Source organism: Hydra vulgaris, chromosome 12, assembly GCF_038396675.1.
Source record: "Hydra vulgaris chromosome 12, alternate assembly HydraT2T_AEP".
Lineage (NCBI taxonomy): Eukaryota > Metazoa > Cnidaria > Hydrozoa > Anthoathecata > Hydridae > Hydra > Hydra vulgaris.
In genome coordinates, this window is record NC_088931.1 from 22,861,738 (window position 1) to 22,883,827 (window position 22,090).

The 22,090-nt window shown below is 27.2% G+C and overlaps 1 protein-coding gene across 2 annotated transcripts in view; it reads right to left on the reverse strand.

Annotated features, from left to right (window-relative positions):
- Positions 1–5,639: 5,639 nt before the first annotated feature.
- LOC136088586 (histone deacetylase 11-like) overlaps positions 5,640–22,090 on the reverse strand; it is a 50,859-nt gene continuing 34,408 nt past the window's right edge. The window contains exons 5-12 of one of the 2 annotated variants that reach the window (XM_065812577.1): positions 21,712–21,831; positions 21,577–21,639; positions 21,185–21,281; positions 21,016–21,085; positions 6,773–6,828; positions 6,554–6,606; positions 5,889–5,975; positions 5,640–5,799 (exon numbers count right to left, since the gene is read on the reverse strand). In XM_065812577.1, coding sequence (XP_065668649.1) covers positions 5,704–5,799; positions 5,889–5,975; positions 6,554–6,606; positions 6,773–6,828; positions 21,016–21,085; positions 21,185–21,281; positions 21,577–21,639; positions 21,712–21,831 — 642 coding nt within the window. In that variant the 3' untranslated portion in view covers positions 5,640–5,703. The remainder of the gene's footprint in view (positions 5,800–5,888; positions 5,976–6,553; positions 6,607–6,772; positions 6,829–21,015; positions 21,086–21,184; positions 21,282–21,576; positions 21,640–21,711; positions 21,832–22,090) is intronic. The other variant, XM_065812578.1, reaches the window with a different exon arrangement.

The following is a 22,090-nucleotide window of genomic DNA, read 5'->3' on the forward strand; positions in this document are numbered from 1 at the left end:
TTAGGATACCCGTTTGAATATTATTGTTGAATATATCTGTTGTAATGATATTATCAATCAAAGATGGTGAGTTTTTTGTAACTCTGGTCGGCCTATTTATTAAAGGAATTGCACCCGTTTCAAAAAAGGAGTCATAAAAGTTTTTAATTTTGTTATCTTCATTATACAGAAGACAATTCATATTTAGGTCCCCAATAATGAAACTCTTTTTTTTCTTTAATACCTTTTCTAAAAATACTTTGTTCAAAAAAAATGCTCAAGTTCTCGCTCACGCCGTCTGGTGGTCCATAACAACAGATTAATAAAATGTTTTGTGATTGATTGTTTATAATTTCTATAGTTAAAATTTCTTTATCGCCATCAGAAGCACTTAAATCATTCCTATCGTAATAAAAAATATTTTCATTCACATAAATAAGGACTCCTCCGCCGCGTTTATTTACTTGTCTTTTGAGCGAAATTAATTTAAAATGTGGAATATTAAAGTTAGAATTACTATCTAAGTCATTTGAAATCCACGTTTCAGTTAAACAAACTATATTAAAACGATTTTTTGTTTCATTTAACAAGTTACGAAGTTTTTCAAAATTGTTATTAAGACTTCGAATATTTACGTGTAGAATTCTAATTTTATTTAAATTTTTGTCATAAACATTTTAAAAAAGAAACCCTTCTAATTCGCATGGATAGTGATATAAGCAATTTGAGCAATTTTTTATATTAGAATTCAATTCAGTAAAGTTAAATTTTATAAATTCAAAATCACTTATTCTAGCCATTATTATTATTTATTTTAATTTATCAGATCATTCATTTTAGAAAAGTTTCTTTTTAAAATTTAGTGTAAGGAATAGGGTTTCTAAATTCTCTGCATAAAATTCTATCATATTTAATAATAGCATACTTACCTTCAATGCGCAATCAGTCCAGGTTTCATTCGGTTTTTCTTCTACTCCATCTATTCGGAGGTTATTTCGTCTAGATATATATTATAAATCGATTGTTTTTTTGCTCAAAATGTTCCACTCGTTATCATAGCATTTCTTAATTTGTTTTATCTTTTCTATTAGGTTTGTTTCTTGAAAGTTTAATGTAGTTTTAAAATCGCTCAAGTCTTTTTGAATATTCATCACATTGGATTTAATGTTATTTACATAAATTTCGATTTTTTCAATTCTTTCGGTTAATATTTTTAAGTTTGCACTCATTATCGACGCAAAGCTCTTTTCTTGTTCCTATAACAACTTTTCTGTTTCTTGCAGTAAACATATTTTTTGTTCCTCCAATTACTTGATAATTAATTTTTCTATATTTTTAAACGAATTTCCCATATTTGTAAAGTATTTTATAATTTAGCACGCTGAAAAAAAAACGCGTCTGTTCGTTTCAACACGCTGCTTTCAAAAAAATATCACGCCCCCCCCCCTGTGTAGTCTATATAATCATTGTCACGTAATATATTAGGATCAAAATTTCATAAGTATGAATTTAAAATATATTACCATTTAATGCTGACTTCATTTATAGTATATTATTTACAAACTGTTTTATGAATTTTTATCGTTGCGTTTTTAATATATTGTTTTTGTACAATATTATTTCGGACGTACTAGATATACTTCTAAGTGCAATAACTTGAAAACGCAATCTTGATTTCGGTTTTTCTAAGGGGATGTGATATTTTATTACAGCGGTCTTTCGTAAGGTGCGCTTAAAGCGCATGCGAACAAACCGTTAAGACATTCTAGGTCTGCGATTTTTATAAAATTCAAAATCTTATTTTGAATTATGCGAAAGACTGTTAGCCGAAATATACAGCTTTTCATTTAGTTTTAGCTCGAAATTCTTTGTCAAAAGTTGTTATTTTTTTAGTTTTTAATTATGGTAAAAGTAGATAGAGTTAAAGTCAGAAGACAACGAGCAGTAAAAAGAAAGAAAAATTTTAATGTAAAGGTGTCCCGTTGCTGTAAAGTTGTAGATATTGTAAATCCTCCCTCTTTAAGTGTTAATAATGTACCTTTTGTTTATAATAAAACTGACATTTCCAATTCATTGAGTTCTTCTTATCAAAAAGTTAAAGCTTTTTTCAACTCACTACCCGAACAAAATTCCCATTTCAAAAACAAAGATGTGACTGGTTTCAAAATAAATGACTGTTCTCTTTTGAATGATGCTGTAAGTGTTTTGTGCTGCCAAACTTGTTTACAAATGTCTTTAACATTAATTAAAAAAAAAGCGAGGACTTGCTTGTGAACTTTCAATTATTTGTTCAAAATGTATCAAAAAGACTTTTACAATTCTTAATTAATCAATAAAAAGGGTAGCTGCGGTATGAACACACGAACAATATATAGAATGCGAACTCTTGGAATAGGACATTTTTGGCTTCAAAAATTTACAACCCTCATGAACATACCAAAACCAATGACGCAACAAAACTATGATAAACTTGTTTAGAAAATAGCAAATATTGCAGAGGAGGTTGCATGATAAGCAATGGCTAATGCTCTAGCTTATTTAAAAAAAAGTTTCAAAATGATGAGATTTGCATTTCAAAATGATGAGATGAAAATTGCAAAACTTTAGAAAAAGAAGGCAAAACATACGAAAAAGTAGGTTTTTAATTTTAACTAGATTTTATATGTAATATTTGGTATATTTGTAGATTTTTTAATTAATTTTTTTACTTTTTGTAAATTACTAAAGAATTAATGACTAAAGAACCATTTGATGACTGGTTTACCCTTTCAAGAAATTACCTTTTTTTTGACACCATTTTAGGCGGACAGATCTTCAGACCCAGGACTTTTTCTTACAAATCTGTTTCGTTTAAAACACACATACACCTATTATAAATGTGTTACCAAAGTTTTACTTGGCTTTTTGAATTACTTTTTGCTGAAAATTGGCTCTCGCAAATCTTTTTTTTTTTTGGCTTGATTTGGGGTTAATACAACAACCGTTGACCAAAAAAAAATTATTCTTGTTAAATTTATGCTTTTGTTATATTGTTTGTTAGGTTATTTTAAAAACATTTTCTTACTGTGTATATTTAAAAATCAGGGGGGGGGGGGTAATTAACTTTATAGTTTTATAACAACTTGTTATACTTTAAAAGATAATCTTGTTGCTGTTTAGCTATATATATTTATTTATGTAGAATACCTAACCAGTTTAAAATTATATATACAAGTTGAAGTGTAAAAACCATTTCGTAAACTTCGATCTAAACATAACCATTCGATATCGATTAAAAGTGAGCTTAAACCTTTTTCGAAACCCATCTCACGCGGTTTCTTAAAATAAAATGTAAGAATATTTTTGCTCCTGCTTAACTCGAGAGCCCATCAAGATTTTGAATATAAAGACTGTTTTTTCAAGAATAAGTGTTGGCTAAGAGTCTCAGATCCACTTTTTATAATAAAAGAATAGATTTCAACAAGTTTTCGTAAGGCGAAAACTTTTAGAATTGTTGCTTAAACACTCATTATACAATTGTATAAAATTTTGATTATTCCAGGCATAATTAGAAATAATATTATTGCCTATAGTTTTTTTAACATTTTTATAGAGAGATTTCCCGCTGAGTCCAATTACAATAGATATTGGCAAATGATCATTCATATTTTGAGATGTAAAAGGGGCTACAATACAATTCTCATTTTGAAGAGAAGTATTCCTTGAGAGAACTATGTGATTAATGTAAGATGGGTTTGGTAATGTTGATACGTTATTTTAGGGTCAGAACCTTTAATTACGTCCACTAGCTCATAATCATTTGTTTTTATAAATTTTGATGAAAACGTGGAGTAGTTATTTTTCGTGAAGTTCATCTTTCTAATAAATCATATATTCCGTCAGGAAACGATTGAAAATCAATCAAGTACAATTAACCAACACTTTCATAACTATTTATAAGGCATTTATCTGTATCTAATTGATTTGTGTATTATTCCAAAGATGTTCGATTATTTCGCGATGAAGAGAGATAAATACCAATAATGATGTTAGTATTATTTTGATAAGGTTTATAACAAGAATATGGTCATCTTCGTGGTTCTTCACAAATAATGACATTTTGAAACCAAATGGTTTTTTTTTGTCTGGTGGAAGTATGAAGAGTGAGTATTTTTGCAACTAGTTGCCATTTATTAACATTTGTTACGTATTTCTTCATTTTTTATTTACACAGTTGAGCACCAGAAAATCGTTTTATTTCGATGATGGGGGAATAAAATAATGACTGAAAATAAAAAATTTAAAACTCTTGCTGCCAATAGATAATTTATGTTACTAAATTTTTACTGAATATTTTATTACTTTTTAAAATAAGTGTATTTACCACTGCTGCGCAATTTTTGCACTTTACCAGATTTTGAAGATGCACATTGGCCTCTGTAAACATTTTTCAATGTATTTTTGTGGAAGTTTAAGTCGAATCTTTGCACTGGCATATATGCAATTCTTCTCAAGAATGTACTGCCAACTTTGAGCAAAAAATAGATTCAAAAATAATAGGGAAAGACGCAGCAAATATTTAAGATAAATCTAATAATGAATTTTAATAGAGAATAATTATCTTTTGTTTTTTAATATCCATTTATTATAAAAAATTCAAAACCGTTTGACTATTTTATAATAAATGACTTCATCTAACTCAAATCTTTTTAAAACACCAGTTTTAAAAAGATTTGAGTTAGATGAAGTCAGGCTTTTACTACTGCTTTGCAATCATAACATTTTTGAAATTCGCATGTAGGTAGCCATTTTTGAAATTCGTATGTAGGTAGCCATTTTTGAAATTCGCATGTAGGTAGCCACTGCTTTGTTTTTATATATGCTATATACAGTATATAATTATAAAGACACTTCTTCAAAGTTGCTGTTGATTTCGAACGATCAGATTGTATTCTATTAACGTCGTCAAAATTAAATTCAAGATCATTTCAGCATTAAACTCTGAATATAATATTTTTTAAAGAATTCCAAATGTTGATTCAGTTAGAGATAATGTTAATTAACACACATATGTTTATTTAGATGACACAAATATTAATAAATAACATACAGATAATATTAATTAATAACACACTCTTTCTAACTAATTTACAAAAACGTATATTCAATACCTTGGGTAAACTCACATGTTATTAAATAGATATGCATGTTTACGAACAAAAAAGTTTAACGTGAGTGCAATTCAACTACCTTCTGGTATCAAGTGCAAAAAAAGTTTTTACTTAAATATTATCTTTTAAAACACTTTTTACATTACACAAAATTTTTATATACCCCCTAACAATCCGGCCTCAAAAAATTTGGTTCAATGAGGCGTTATATACAAATATATAAAATACAATCATTATAAATACAATATAAATTTCTTAACCAAAATAAGCCCAATTGTAAAAAAAGGAAAAGATATTTTGGATTCATATCAAAACTATTTTAAGGTATAAAAATAAAAAATAAAGAACATTAACATGATTTAAAAACAAACAAAAAAAAACTGTGAAAATAGTTAAAAACTTGTTGCAAACATTTTCAAAAATTTTCATGTTTCTAAAGCGTTTCATAGTTGAAAGAAATGTAATATATATATATATATATATATATATATATATATATATATATATATATATATATATATATATATATATATAATAATAATTTTATAATAACTTTAACTACTGCAATAAAGAACTAAGTTTGAATTATTTGCTCTTTACGAGAAAATTCTATAACATTGTTACGCCGCAGATTTATTATTGAATCGGCTATCACTCGAGCAGTTTCTCTCTATGTAAAACATTTTATTATTTCTATTGTTCTGTAATTTACACATAGCTATTTATAAATATTTTGATTAATTAAAAAAAAACTCCTACCTGATAACCGCCAGACGTAACCATAGCAATGGGAATGTTCCTATCTCTTGCTGATTTAAATACTATTTCATCGCGTTTTATAACACCCTGAAGTTAAAAAAAAGTTAATTCTAATATTATTCTTTAATTAACAGAAAAAATTCATTAGTGGCATCACATAATTTCAACAAAAAATTACAATTTTTAAAACATTCTCCTTGATTTAAATGTAAATCAAGAAGTATTGCACAAAACGAGCCGTCACAGAACATCGTGAATATCAACATTATTGCATGTTAAAATTATTACATGCTAAGGTATTTACATGTTAGGTTATTGATTTTTTAAGATCGTTGCATAAAAAATCAATTCAATTTAATATATAATTTAACGACAAATATAAACCGATATAGAGATATGGATTATTACAAAGATCAAGTAAAAAACAAAACTTTTTAAATATATTTTTTCTTAGTCCAGAAGGTTCGGATTCCATATCCACAAAAATGATGCAATCTATGTAAAAGTAGAAAAAACTAAAAGATTTTTATACAGCAAATTTATGTTATCTCCGTTATCATTCTTTTGTTTTATCTCCGTTATCATTCAACCATGGCAAAAATAAATAAATAATAATAATCGAAAGTTTATAAATTCAGCAACTTTTTACCATTTAACTTTTTTACCTTATCACTCACACTTAGCATTCCTAATGGATCACCACATAAAATATCAGTACCTAACAAAAAAATATTAAGTACAAATTTGGGTTATATGTAATAAATTCAAATTCCTCAATAATCAAGTTAAAACCCTTGAAGTTTTAGGGAACCTTATTTTCAAATAACAGTATATAATAAAAAACCCCAGGCAAAAACAAATAATAATCAAATAAAAGTATTTACCAGCATTATACAAAATGAAATCGGGTTTTGTTTCTTTAAAAGCCACATCAAGGTTTCTTAAATTTTAAAAACATTAAAACAATTATGTTCTTTTTAATTGAAATAAATTAAAAATATCCTATTCACAATTTATGTTAATTTATGTTTGTTGAGAACTCATGCTTGGTGTTTGCTGAGAACTCATGATGCTTGATGTTTGCTAAGAACTCATGATGCTTGGTGTTTGTTGAGAACTCATGATGCTTGGTGTTTGTTGAGAACTCATGATGCTTGGTGTTCATTGCTAAACAGTTCTTATTAAATGTCAAAAGCTTAGAAAAAAATTTATGAATACAAAGTTTTAGCTATTTCATTTTGCAACCGTTAAAAAAATATAAACTAAATAATAATATAATACTAGTGCTATAAAAATTTAAAATTTTTGTTAATAAAAAGCTAAATCTCTGACTTCACCAAAATTGTTAAACTTCAACTAAAGCTAATTAAGTCTAACCAACCCTCAAAATTATCATAAAAGCCCTTGAAAAAGTAAGGTCGGCAATTTATTTTTGGTAAGCATCAAGGTCAACACAACATTTTTAATACAAAAGTTTTACAATTACAACGTAGAAACAAGGTCAGCAAAAAACTTTCGACCTTAGACACGATTAGGTTGGCAGTAAGGTTGGCTATGGAGAATGCCGACCCTAATTCTGAGGGCTGAATCTTACAAAAAGTTGATAATGTTCATCTAATAAGTGCAGAGTTGTGATGAAAGCATTTTATCACAACTGATAATGCAAATTAAAATTCATTATTTAACAGTTATATAGCAATGCAAATTAATAATCATTAATTAAACAGTTATTATTAATGCATGTATTTATATCTAAACTTATACCTATAACTTGTATATATCTAAATATATATCTTTATATCTAAATATAGAAATCGCATTTAAATTTTGCAAATCTTTTTTGTATTTAAAAGTTCTTGTTTTTATTTGAAAGTATTGTATCTTGTTTGTATTTAAAAGTTGGTTTTAAAATTAAGTATAAATTATCGAAAAGTTGGTTAAAAAAATAAAATTGCAATTTAAAGAAATCGTTTAATATTAAAGGTAAATACTTATGATGATTATATTTAGAGTAATGTTTTTACCTGTTTAATATTACCTAAGTTTTGTTTTACAACTTCTGAAGTAAATTAAAATATAAAACTTTTCGAAGGATTGGTTTTGGTTAATTAACTAATGATTTTGCTAAATTCAGTCAAAGAAACTATAGGTTTTACTCAATTCTTAAGGGAGCCACGGTCCCCAGATTTTTTCAAAAAGGAATTTTTTTTTTTTTTACGAAACAGATTTTTAATAGTAAGTTTTGATATTTTAGGGTTTTTGGTGCAATGACCCCACTAAAAAGTAACGCCGTGATCAATAACTCTAAGTGTTATACTTTAATACAGTTTAGATATATTATTAGTCTACAAAAAAGCCGAAAGTTAAGGCTACAATCTCACGGATAAAAAGTGAAAAAAAATGTTGTGGTGGCCCATGTGAATTATCAAACACAGATCCAAGCACTTTAAGTTAGGTTATTCAGTACTATTTACTATCTTATTCATATAAATCCTAATGCAAATATCGTATTAGTGACTTAGCAAATTAGCAACAACATGAAATCAATTTGAGCTACAGTAATCTTAAGTTCACCTCTTATAACTGATAAATCTATTAATAGGAAAGTTAAAGATCTTCTCATACTTGTTAAGGATATTATTCGCAAGCACGGAAAAGCAAACGCTAAAAGAAATCTTGATGCAAACTTGGACAAACTTTTAAATATTTCTGTGTGTTCCTGTTCATTAGATGTGTTTTCCTGTCTTGAGGTTGACAGCAAGCTCGATCAGATAACTAAAATAAGAAAAACAATAAACTCACCTCAAGGAGAAGTATTAAAGAAATGCATTGAACCTGAACATCACCTCACATTTACTTATGAAGATGGAAATCGAGTGGAAATTATTTGATGCATAGGACAATTCCTGTTTCTGGTGCAACAGACTTAGTTCTTGCTATAGAGACATTCAGTGTTTTACAAGAACTTAATTGTTTGGAAAGTATACAAGCTGTCCTTCTTGATAATACTGCTATCAATAATGGACCAATAAGTGGCTTAGTGGTAAAACTAGAAGGGTTTAAAAAAAAAAAATTACATCTAATTGGATGCGCCTTACATTAAAATATACTTCTGTTACGAGCTCTTTTTATAAAACTTGATGGTGACACAACTGGGCTAAGAAGCTTCAGTGGTCTACTTGGCAAAAGATGTACTGAAAATATTCAGGATAAAAATCAAGTTTTGTTTGAACGTATTGAAAACCCAATTGTAGACAGATATATTCCAGAAGAAATACTAATAGACCTTATTTGCGATCAAAGACTATTTATTTGAATATTGCAAAGGAATAGACTTTGGTAAAGTTTCTTGTAATTGGGCTGCCTATAAAATTGGACCGCTTAACCATGCAAGGTGGTTGACTCTAGCTATTTGCCTTCTCTATTTATATACTAAAGACAATCAACAAACCGCTTCTTTAAAAAAAACTTGGTTCGAAATAAAAAAATCTTCAAACTTTCACGAATTCCCGCCCTTATTTTTTCTATTATTACTAGGATAAATAATTTCCCCTTTGATGATGTTAAACTTATTGTTAAAAAAACATTTAAAAAAATGCACTGTGCCTGAAAATATTCTTTATGCCATGCTAAAGATAATGACAGCAAGATATGAAACTTTGGTTTTCAAATCTTACTGGCTATAAGACAAAGGTATTTTTTTATAGTTAACTAAAGTAAAGTTTTGAAAAAAAAGAATAAATTAAATGTGGTAATTAGCTTCGGTTTATATTTATAGAGTAAACAATGAAAGTTTGAAAGTAAATTTGAAGAAAATTCTGTAAATTAATTTTAATGCTAATCATTGGTATGAGTTGACATCAGCATTACAAAAATTAAGGTGAAAATTAACACAACATTTCTCAGTTGAGCAAATGCAATATATGATTGACAATAATGTTAAACTTTAAATTCCCGACTTTCCATCTTACTCCTAGAGTGTTGAGCGAGCGGCAAAACTTGTGTTGGAAGCATTCCAATATGTTTATGAATTGAAGAATCTACACAGCTGCTTTTTGACTAAACTATTAAGCAGGAAGATTCATAAACCATATATTTCAAAAGGGCATTACTTCCATTCTTATGATGATATTTTTTAATTGAAAATGTTTTCCTAAAAATATATATCCCTGTTCAAAATTTTTTAATTGTGAAAATGTTTATTTTGATATTCTGATGTAAATATAAGAATAAAAGTTTCACTATTTAAATCTTCAAATAGGCAACAAGTTGTTTTAAATTTAGCTAAATTGTTATAAACTATTATAAATTTAAATCATTCAGCAATGCAAAATATAATAAAAAACATTTAAATATGAACATATTTAAAACGTCAATTTTTGCGTATAACGATACTTAACGATAGATATAACGCATCTTAAAAATTAAATCTGCAAGCAATTCTTCATCCAAAATCTCTCAAATTTTGAGAGTAATATTTTAATTGTCTTCAACTACTGCAATATGCGGAACTAAAATTGACCTACCCTAATATATATACATATATATATGTGTGTGTTTGTTGTGTGTGTATAGATAGTTATATATATATATATATACATATACATATATATATATATATATATATATATATATATATATATATATATATATATACATATATATACATATACATATATATGTATGTATATATATATATATATATATATATATATATATATATATATATATATATATATATATATATATAAACACAGTAATAAGTGCAGAGTTTTGATAAAAGCAACTAATAATGCAAATTAAAATTCATTATTTAACAGTTACATAACAATACAAATTAATAATCATTAATTAAACAGTTATCATAAATGCATACATTTATATCTATATCTATATCTATATCTATATCTATCTATCTATATATATATATATATATATATATATATATATATATATATATATATATATATATATATATATATGTATGTATATACATATATCTCGATATATCTATATCCATATATATATATATATATATATATATATATACACACACAACAAACACATACATATATTTATACGAATATATATAAATATATATATGTTTATGTATACAAATATATACATCTACGCATGTATATTAGGGTGTCCAAAAAAACACTTTTTTTTTAATTTCAAAATAGAAAAAAATTCCATTTAAAAATTTTTTTTGAAGGAAAAAATTTTTAAATGGAATTATTTGTTCACAAAGGAATTCTCATATAAACGGTTATAAAAGTCGTAACAGTAAACTTAGATAAAATATGATACAAGAGTATCATATTTTATCTAAGTTATAAGAATAACAACTTCACAGATTTTTGATGCAAGTGTAAAATATAGTATAAATCTAGTTAAAAAACCTATTATTTTGAAATTCATATAAAAAATGGTAGAACAGCTAAAAAAAGGATGATAATGGGACAGAATAAGAAAAAACGGATATTTACAAAAAGGTTGAGGTATATTTACCTATTGAAGTACCTACTGAGGGATTTACCCCAGAGACAGCTTCCATCTAATGGTGATATTTTAAGATACTGTTAAATTATCCTTCACAAGTCACAGGTTAAATACAAACCCACTTCTACTAATGTTGGTTGCAAATTGAAATCGAAATCCAAGGATCTTGTTTGTAAAAACGGTGTTTGTACAGATCCTGATAATTCTTGCTTGGTAGGTAGGATTAAAAAAATTGGGGATAATGCTGGGTTTGGCAAGAAATTTTTGATTTCTGGGTACAATATAAAGACCAAAATCATTAAACTTATTTAAAAATACAAGAAATTGATTAAATTGTTTTCTCTAAACTGGGACAGCAGTCTTGATAAGCAATCAAAGTTAGATTTTCTCACAGAATCCTATCAGCTTTTTGACATCTGGACTAAGAATTTTGAAAAAGATATTCTTGCTAATATATTGAGAACAGATGATGCCAAGCTGGAAGATATAAAGTAAGTTCATTAAACAACACTTTTTTGAGTAGTGAGATTTTCTTTCCGATTTAAAGTAACTTAAGTAATAGCATATTATTTCCTTTCAAATATTTACGATTAACTCTTTCCATGGTTTGGTCATCCTCCAAGAAAAACTAGAACAGTTATTAATTTATTCATAAATGCCTTAACAGATTTAAATATTTTTTAGTTTTTATGAAGACCAGAAGTTGGATAGGAAAGGATATATGGGAACAAAAGTCGATGGTGACTACAGTAGGAGAATACTGGATGCAAATAGGATAAAGAACAAGCTAGATAAGTTGAGAAGACAACAAAACATCGTTGATATCTTTTAAGTTTTTCTGTCTCTCTAAAGAATTAGAGACAGAAAAACTTAAAAGATATCAACGATAATTTGTTGTCACATGACTCCATGACAGAAGAGATTCAATTCAACATTGAGGAAGAAATGTCAAACGAGGACTCTGAAATCAGCAAGGAAAAACATTTCCTGGGTAACAGTCGGAAATGCAGGTATAGTATTATTTTAATAACATAGTTGTAATTTTCACAAACTAAAGCTGTTTTATTGAAAAGTATATAATTATAAATAGGTAGAAAAATATTATAAAAAGATGCCTAGTTACAAATCTGGAGATAGGAAAAATCTAGCAGTGAATCTTAAAAAGCTCATTGAATGTGCTCATGGAATGTTATTTCAGAAACAAGGTTTAATGTTGGTGTATTACCTCATCTGGCAGTTTTAAATGAAATATTTAAAGCTGGAGGTATAGAAAATAATGATATACTACTTTCACAAACCATACTTCATAGAAAAAAGTTCAAATATGTAGAACTTGAAGGAGACTTGGAGTGGATTTCATTAACGAAACATCTTAAAGGCCTACAGCTTATTCTTCATTTTGATACTAAACTGTTGGAACAAATTACTACTGGGCTTAACATTATTCAAAATATTGAGCGACTTGCAGTCTCAGTAAGCTCCTCGAATGACAATACAATGGAAGACCACCTTTTAGGTGTTGTTCAATGTCCCTCTTCAAAGGGAGTTGACCAAGCAGTACAAGTGCACAGTCTTTTAGAATGTTATGGATGTAAAGAGCAGATCATTGGTATATGCTGTGATACAACTGCAAGCAATACAGGCAGAGTCAATGGAGCAGTCCAAACTCTTACAGATATTCTGAAATTACCAATGTTGTGGATAATGTGTAGGAGACACAAATATGAAGTACATGTATCTCACTATAAGGCTGCTCTTACTGGTGAGAAAACTAAAGGTCCAAGAAGAGCTCTTTATGTCAAGCTAAAGAACAAGTGGCCTCAAATCTGCATTGAGAAAAGTCAGTAAGAAGATTGGTAATGCTTTGCCTCTCAGCATGGGACACCATACATTGTACTTAACTCCGCAACTCTGTGTTTTGTCCTTTGGGGATAAAGAAGTTCTTTTTGAAACAAAGCTCATACTCAATCAGAGCTAAAAATTCTGTTAGCTCTGATTGAGTATGAGCCAAATAAATTTCAGCGTTGTAAACCATCAAATGTACAAATTGGAAAGACCACAGAGCTACCTGAGCAAAGATTTCCGAGCAAAGCTACCTTTTCTTCAAACATTTTAAATTATCAAGAGCAAGTATAAAAGAATGGGTCTTAATACTGTAGATGTTTTTAACCATCCTAAGTTGCTAGATTTTATTGTATAGATCAAAAACATATCTGTTGTAAATGATGGTGTAAAAAGAAACTCATTAAAGATTTTATTTCAGCTGCTAGAGATGAAGATCGCCTTCAAAATGTAGTAAAATGTTTTTGTAGTAAAAAAGTATAGAAAAAACTTGACTAAGAGTATGACCAAAAAGGAGCCTGGGAACTGTTTAAAAAGTTGTATTTTTTGAGACATGTTTCATCACAATAAAATTTTAAATTTGCTAAAAAATATTAGTTTTTAATGTATTTTTTTTTTGTATTTTCATATTTATAATTATAAACTATAAAGTTAAATAGTAGCGAAAACAATTGGAAATGATTTATACGCATCTAATTGTTTTGTTTTAAAAAGTAAACAAATTGTGTTTTCTATTGATGTTAAAGCTAGCTTAACTTTAAAACCGCAAAACTCAGATTTTCCATCTAGCACTTTCTGTCAAAATAAAACAGTCAAACTTTTTTTTGGAATTATTTAGGTCACATAGAATAGGAATCAGTAGAGGAGAGCTTTTCTTTTTTTTGGTACACCCTAATGTATGTATGTATGTATGTATGTATGTATGTATGTATGTATGTATGTATGTATGTATGTATGTATGTATGTATGTATGTATGTATGTATGTATGTATATATATATATGTATATACATATATATATATATATACATACGTATATACACAAACACATACATACATATATATATATATATATATATATATATATATATATATATATATATATTATATTTATACATATGTATATACATATATATATATATATATATATATATATATATATATATATATATATATATATATATATATATATATAATATTTATACATATGTATATACATATATATATATATATATATATATATATATATATATATATATATATATATATAAACACACACACATTTATATATATATATATCAATCTTTTAGAGGTCGGCATCAGGTTGGCAAAAAAATTTGATACAAGGGTCTGACCATAAAACATAGAAACGAGGTCGGCATTTCATCGGTTTTTTGCTGACCTCAAAAACTTTTAGGTCAGCATTGCCGAATACCAAACCTAATTCTGAGGGTTGATATATATATTTATATATATCAGGGTGTTCCAAAATGATGCAAATTTTTTTTAGTTTTTAACTGTTTTTAGATTTTTAATCAGTTTCATATGTATTTTTATCAACTAAAAGCAAAAAAAAAAATCAACAAATTTTCATATTTGACCCCCCCCCCTGCTCATTTTTTTGTGTTTTTTTTTTCTAAAAAAATGACACAAAGGACTAAAATTATTTTTGATAATCAACTATGTTCGCATTTTTCATAATTTTCTTGTGTAATTTTGTTTAATAAAGCTTAATCAAATGATATTTTCAAAAAAATTTCATATTTGGTCCCTCATAACCCCTTTAAAGTCATTGGGGCAATGCACAAAGCACAATGGGAATGAGTACAAAGAAATTCAAAATCTAATTTTTTTTAAATTATAACAAAACAACAATATTTTAAAGGTATGATAAAAAAGAGATTGTTTATTTTTAAAAATTAAATTTTTGAATTGCTTGTTTATTTATGTGAGGAAGAACTTTTCAGTGGTGTTCTACTGCACATAAAAGAAATTCTTTCTGTTCTTCATCTTTTGTAATAGATGTTGCATAGTCTTGAATAAGTTTAACAGCTCGTTTCTGCTGTATCGTTTACAGATTTCAGTGATTTAACATGCTCAAACATGTGTTTAAAATTTGTGTTAGCTTTCCAAAACGTTGGGGATTTTGTCAACCAACCACCATACTCGTTTGAATATCCAAATAAATTTAGAATGTTGCTTGATTTTGGTCCAATTAAATCAGTCAAACAAGTTTTTTTTTTTTTTTTTTTTTTTGTTATTTACCTCCTCAAGGCCATGAAGGCCACTACAGACGAGGAGGCTACTCAATAGTGGTTATAACCTTCTCTCAACTCTATAACTCTGAAACACGAACCTCGATGAACAAGGCCGCTGCGCGTAGGAACAAGGCCGCTGCGCGGAGAAACAAGTTGAGCGCAGTACTACCAGGGACATGGTGGGGATCGAACTTGGAACCTCTCGCTTCTGAAGCGAGCGCTTTACCACTACACCACTACCGCATAGTACTCTGCTTCAGAAGAAGAAATTGTGGAAAGTCTATATCATGCTCACAGTTTTCTTTTATATTTTTCAGAATTGCTTTAGCAATTTTAGTTTTATCACGATCAGATACCTTATCAGAAAATAATGAAAGAGGGGACATTTCTTTGGTTAAATACCAAAGATGCCGATTAAATGTCTCCAGGAGAGCAACAGCAACATAATTGTCAATTTTTTAATAAATAAGCATTTTTTTGTAGAATTCCAAGTCATTAAATGGGGAATCAATTGTGCTTGTGCACGTAAGCCATATTTTTACATAAAATAGTAAATTTACAAAACCTAGATAATTTCTCTATAAAACTTTATTCATACTCTGCCAGGTCAGCAAAAGCAAACATTTTTGATGTGTACAAGATCGTACACATCCATCTAGCATGATGGAAGGCTCCAGGTTTGTGCCACTGTATATTTATTTGTTTTGGATTGAGTAATTGCAAAGCAAGTTGACAACATTCTCGATAATCATCTCTTAATATTTTTCGAGATGTCCGTTTAAGTAAACCAGGCAAAAAAATTATTACTTCTGCTTGTTTGGTCTTTAATACTGGTTCTTTGAGTTTGATTTTTCTAAAAGTAGCAGCGTGGAAAATAAGAAATCAAAGGCAAGCAGTCGATTTGACCAGCTAACACATGGAATTGGCAGTCAATTATTTTTTTTTAGACAGTCAAAATTTTTATTTTTTTCTTTGTTCAAATTTTCATTTGAGTAATAGTTCTTCATAATTAATACTAAATTTTTAATGCTCAAAAATTAACAAACTCAAATTCTTTTATGTTTTAAAATAATAATTTTAAATAAAATCAATGTATTTTTTAAACTCGCAAATAATTAATGTTCAAATTACCAGCTAACGTTAATTTGTTTAAAATTACGCTCGTGCAAATATATTTTTATTCAATTAAAAAAAGAAGTTTGATAATATCCGATTAATCTAATGTTAAACTTTTTTTTTTAATATCAAAACAAGTTTTACACAATATTTAAAAATTTTTTCTTTAATACTTAATACTAAAAGATATCGTTTTATGAATGCTATTGAAAAAAAAAGTGTGTGTTTCTTTTTATTTGCCTTCAAGATGGATGTTTGAAGTTTCTATTAATAATTCAATAGCAGAAAGGAAAAAAAAAAAAGTAAACTCGCAATTGATAATTTAAAATTTATTTAAAATAATTCATTCATTGCAATGGGTTTTCAAAGGCTGGAAAAAGTTAATGAAAAGATTAAATTTAAAAAAGAAAAAAAAATTCAGTTACATACAAAAAATTGTGAATAATAAATAAAGGTACATATAAAAATTATAAATAATTTTATCTCTCTAATTTTAATGAGAAGAGATATAAAATATTTTTTTATCTATGCTCAATTGAAAAATTATAAAAACTTTATTAACACTCTTACTATTTAAACTTGATACTTAATATTAAAAAGACAATTGTTTTATGAAACACCACTAAAAAAATTACTAATGTTACATAGAACGAGATTTTACTAAACATATATTTTTAAGAATCCTATTATAGAAAACTTTAAATTTACCCGTAAATCAATCATTTATTTCTTACATTTGCAGCAAAACTTATGAGAAAATAAAAAAAAAATTTAGAGAAAAAAAAAATATATAGTGACTAAGTACATTAAAGCAAAAATGTTCTCAGTTATATACAGCAATTATGCTATATTTTTATATTATTATAAAAATAATATATTAGATATTTTCATTAAAACAATAATAAAATAAGAACTTCAATCATCCAAACAAGTGAAGCAAAAAAAAATAAAATAAAATAAAAAAAAAAAAAAAAGATATACAGTGTCTCAAAAAGTTATTCAACCAAACATTTTTAAAAATATTTTTCTTAAAAAAAGTGCTGTATTTTCGTAAATTTAGACTTTTTTGGTAAACTCAAGATTAATAAAAATAAAAGAACATGTTTTTAAATAGATTTTATTTATTTTAATGTAAAATATGAATCACAAAGTTTTCAGTCTTAAAATAAAGGAATTTAGATCGTTTTTTTATTGTCAAAAAAATATTCAACCACACATTATTTGCTTCATAATAAATTATTATATAACAAAACAATTATTTAATACTCTGTTGCTTTATATACCCTTTGCTTGGATTACAGCTTCTAGATGCCTAAGCATTGATTCGACTAAAGATTTTGTTTCTTCTGGTCGAATCTTTTCCCAGGCTACTTTAATTACCACTTTGAGGTTATGTTTTTCGGAAAATGACTGATCTCCAATTTTTCAGTCTAAAATTTCCCACAAATGTTTGATGGGATTTAGGTCCGGTGATTGTGCGGGCCATTCCAAGACCTCAACATTATTTTCAGCAAACCACTCCTTGGTTTTAGTGGCAGTATGCTTTGGATTGTTATGTTGCTGAAATATAAAATCATATCCTAGCTGGAGTTTTCGAGCAGATGACTTCAAATCTGTATTGCACCTGTTCCATTATTTTCGAGCAGATGACTTCAAATTCTGTGTTGCACCTGCTCCATTATAGTATCAATAAATTGGAGTTTTCCAACACCCTTCTAAGCCATTGAACCCCATATCATCACATTACCGCCACCATACTTGACAGTTCCTCTAACGCAGCTAAATTTGTAGGCTCTTAATTCTTTGGCTTTTCTCTAAACTTTTTGGGCTCCATCTGATGACTTTAAGTTGAATTTCGATTCACCGCTCCACAGGACCTTTTTCCAGAAACTTAACGGCATATTTTTGAACTTCTTAGCAAACTCCAATCTTCTTTTCATGTGTTTCTTAATCACATATGGTTTATTACGCACAAGTCACCCTTGAAATCCCTGGTCTCGGATACAATTTCTGATTGTCTGATGGGATAATTTGATTCCATAATTCTCTTCAGCTTGCTCAGCCAGTTTTTGAGCAGAAATGAAGTGATTTTTCTTGACTTAAAAGTCTTTTTTTTGTGACCCTCCTCTTCTTTTGTGGCTGTTGTTTTGATCAAATTATACTTCTTCATTATGTCGGATACTGTATTATGAGGAATTCCTGTCTCTTGCTGAACCTGACGATAGGTTTTACCCTGATTGACTAGATTGACAGCTAAATTTCTCTGAGAAACAATATGAGTATTTTGGGAAGATATCTTGTACTCTGAGAATTTTTGGGAAGACTTGTTTGAGAATGATAATAGCAATGAGACTGACCAAGAACTGAAAAGATTCACCTGAAAATAAAATTGATCATGATATTTGTTTAATGAAGAAATAAATCCTATTCAAAATGATAGTAAATTAAGCAAATTATCTATTGAGATAACTAACTATATAATATTGACACTGAGATTGACTCGAGTTGATGATGTTGACAGTTATGAATTTCAGGATCAATTTTTGATCAATTAGAGTTTGAACTTGGCAGCATAAAAGCCCCTCAATTTGCATGCACAAACCACAAGTTTAATATTTCTATATTTAATACTATAAGGTCATGCAAACAATTGAAAACTACTTTGTCAATACTTTGTTCATTTGCTAAACAGACTCATAAGACATTTAAAATAGCTCAAATATTTTAAAAACAAACAAATAAGATTAAGAAACAATAAAATTAACTTGTTGGTCATCAAGCTTTTACAATGTAGATTTGTTTTTACAAAGCAAATCAAAAAAATTATTTTAAATAAACAGTAAAATGTCCACTTACTCAAGCAGAGATTGAGTTCTATATATCAATAATGCTCCAGCATATAGATTTACACTTTTAAATCACAGACAACGCGTACCAGTGATTTGTGTATCACTGGTACGCGTTATATCGCGTACATTTGTTAGAAATGCAATATGAGGAAATGGCTAAAAAACAAACAGGAAAAAGAAAAATTTTGCAAATTGTTGATAAAAAATGTAAAAAAACAGCTTGATTATGAACTTTACTCTGCTGTTTATGCAGCTGCTACATTTTAAAATGTTTCTAAACTTTAAAATTGGTATCAAAGACCGATAGCTAAAGCCACAATCAATTTAGGTCTAGCAATTGGATTTAATTATAAAAAGCAAAAAAAATAAATAAATGATTTGACAGCAAATGCTAAAATAGTTTCACTCAAAAAAGTGTATCTAATGATGAAGCCTTCAATCAGCTTTATCAAAGTATAGAAATGGATTAGGTAGAATACAACAAAACAGAACTCAGCATCGAGCACTTGACAAAGTAAGAGATAATTTTATAAATATTTTAAGAAACAATTTTTTCACCAACATAACTCATTACGATGCAATTTGGTTTGATAAAAGAAGAGAATTGCTGTATCTTTATAATTTGTGTCTTATGTTTTATAATTTACTGACATCCTCTTCATATGTTGAACTTTTTTTTGGCATACACAGTGTAGTTAATAGAAAAATAGCTGGCAACATGACAGATGAAACATTAATAAATCATGCTTTATTAAAAAGTAACTTAGCCATACTCAATGAACTGTCTGAATAAAAAAAAATTTTTTACTTTTTTATAAATAGTTTTCTTTATTATTGTTTTGTTTATGTGTTGAAGCTACATTTTTGAACTATAATTGATTTTTTCTTTATTTTTCTCCTTTTTGTTTTTATATTTGAACTTCATTAAAATGAAAATCTGATTACTGTAAAAAAAATAATATGTTTTACACTCAAAAATAAAATGCCTATTTTTATTCTCAAAAATAATCAAAAGATGCGCAAGATGAGTTGCGTATTAAGTATGATATGAGAATTATACTCAATACACAGTATGCAAAAAAAAGTGCTTTCTGATGTATGTATGTATATATGTATGTATGTATATATGTATGTATGTATATATGTATGTATGTATGTATCTATGTATGTATGTATGTATATAAATATATATATATATATATATATATATATATATATATATATATATATATATATATATATATATATATATATTTGGATTTAACTATGCATGAAATCTCTATGACATTACTGAAATATATATTAGGATAGTGCTAACCTAAAAAGGTAATTGGTTATTAAATTAAACCTTAATTTATTAACTTTTTCCCCTTATAAGACTTTTATTTTATTTTTGATATTTTTGATAGTTTCACCTCCTAAAAATTTTATTTGTAAGCTTTATATTACTTAATATTTTATATTTCAATGAAATAAAAAAATAGGAACCCTATCTTTTTTTAATTAATGAGAAAGTATTGGTTACAGTTAGGATAAAAAGAAAAAATTAAAAAGAAATAACCTCTTAATAAGTTCCAAATACTCTTTGTCCTCAGTATAAGGTTCAAGCTCGATGATTCTTGATATTGCTTCTGAAATTTAAAAACAAGAATTATTAAATAATAGACCTTTATAAATAATTCAATAAAAAATTTCAGTTTAACAAATCGTAATTCAATTATATTAAAAACCTTTAGCAAAGCTATCACCAGGATAAATATACGCATTGTAAGCATCCATAATGTATACACTTTTATCAGAAATAAAATCCCTTTCATGTCCATTCCCCTAATTTAAAGAACAGTTTATATAGAAAGTTGATTCTTTATAATACATATTTATTCCTTGAAAAAAACAAGCCATAGGTAAATATAATAAATATGCTCTTTGAAACTTTGATTTGAAAAAATAATGAACAATTTTGGTGGTTCAAAAACCAGACTCTAGAACTCTAAACGTTTTTTTTTTTGCAGTATAAACTGATTCTGAAGGCATCACTCGAATATTGTATTTTACTTTAACACTTAAGAATTTTAAAATATCAATGTTTCAAAAAATATTATCAAACAAAAAATCATTTCACTTGATGAGCATCAAGATCTATAATCATAACATTCTTGACAGCATCAAATTCATTTTTTAATATCTAAACAAAACAATAAACGTAACAAAATAAGTCAATTAAATCAATTAAAAAGTTATTTTAATTATTGTATACCTTAATTGCTAATGTTATATCTGCATATGCACAAAAACCACCTCCTTGGCTATTCGAACAATGATGAAAACCCCCTCCAACATTGATAGCCCAACCTCTTTCCATTGCTACTTTTGCAGCCTATGTAAAACACCTATTTAAATTTTTTAACTAATAAAATCAGCCTTATAATTGGAGAATCTAGTTTCCTATCTCATAACTCTAAAAACCTATTGATTTGTTATTATTCCTTTTTGATAGTATTATAAAAGATAGCATTTGAAAATTTTCTGCAAACTTGACAGTTCATTTAAATTTAAGTAATACTTTACATAACACTTTTTTTTTCAATATCATATCATTACATATCCATTACAAACATAAAGATAATTAAAACTGA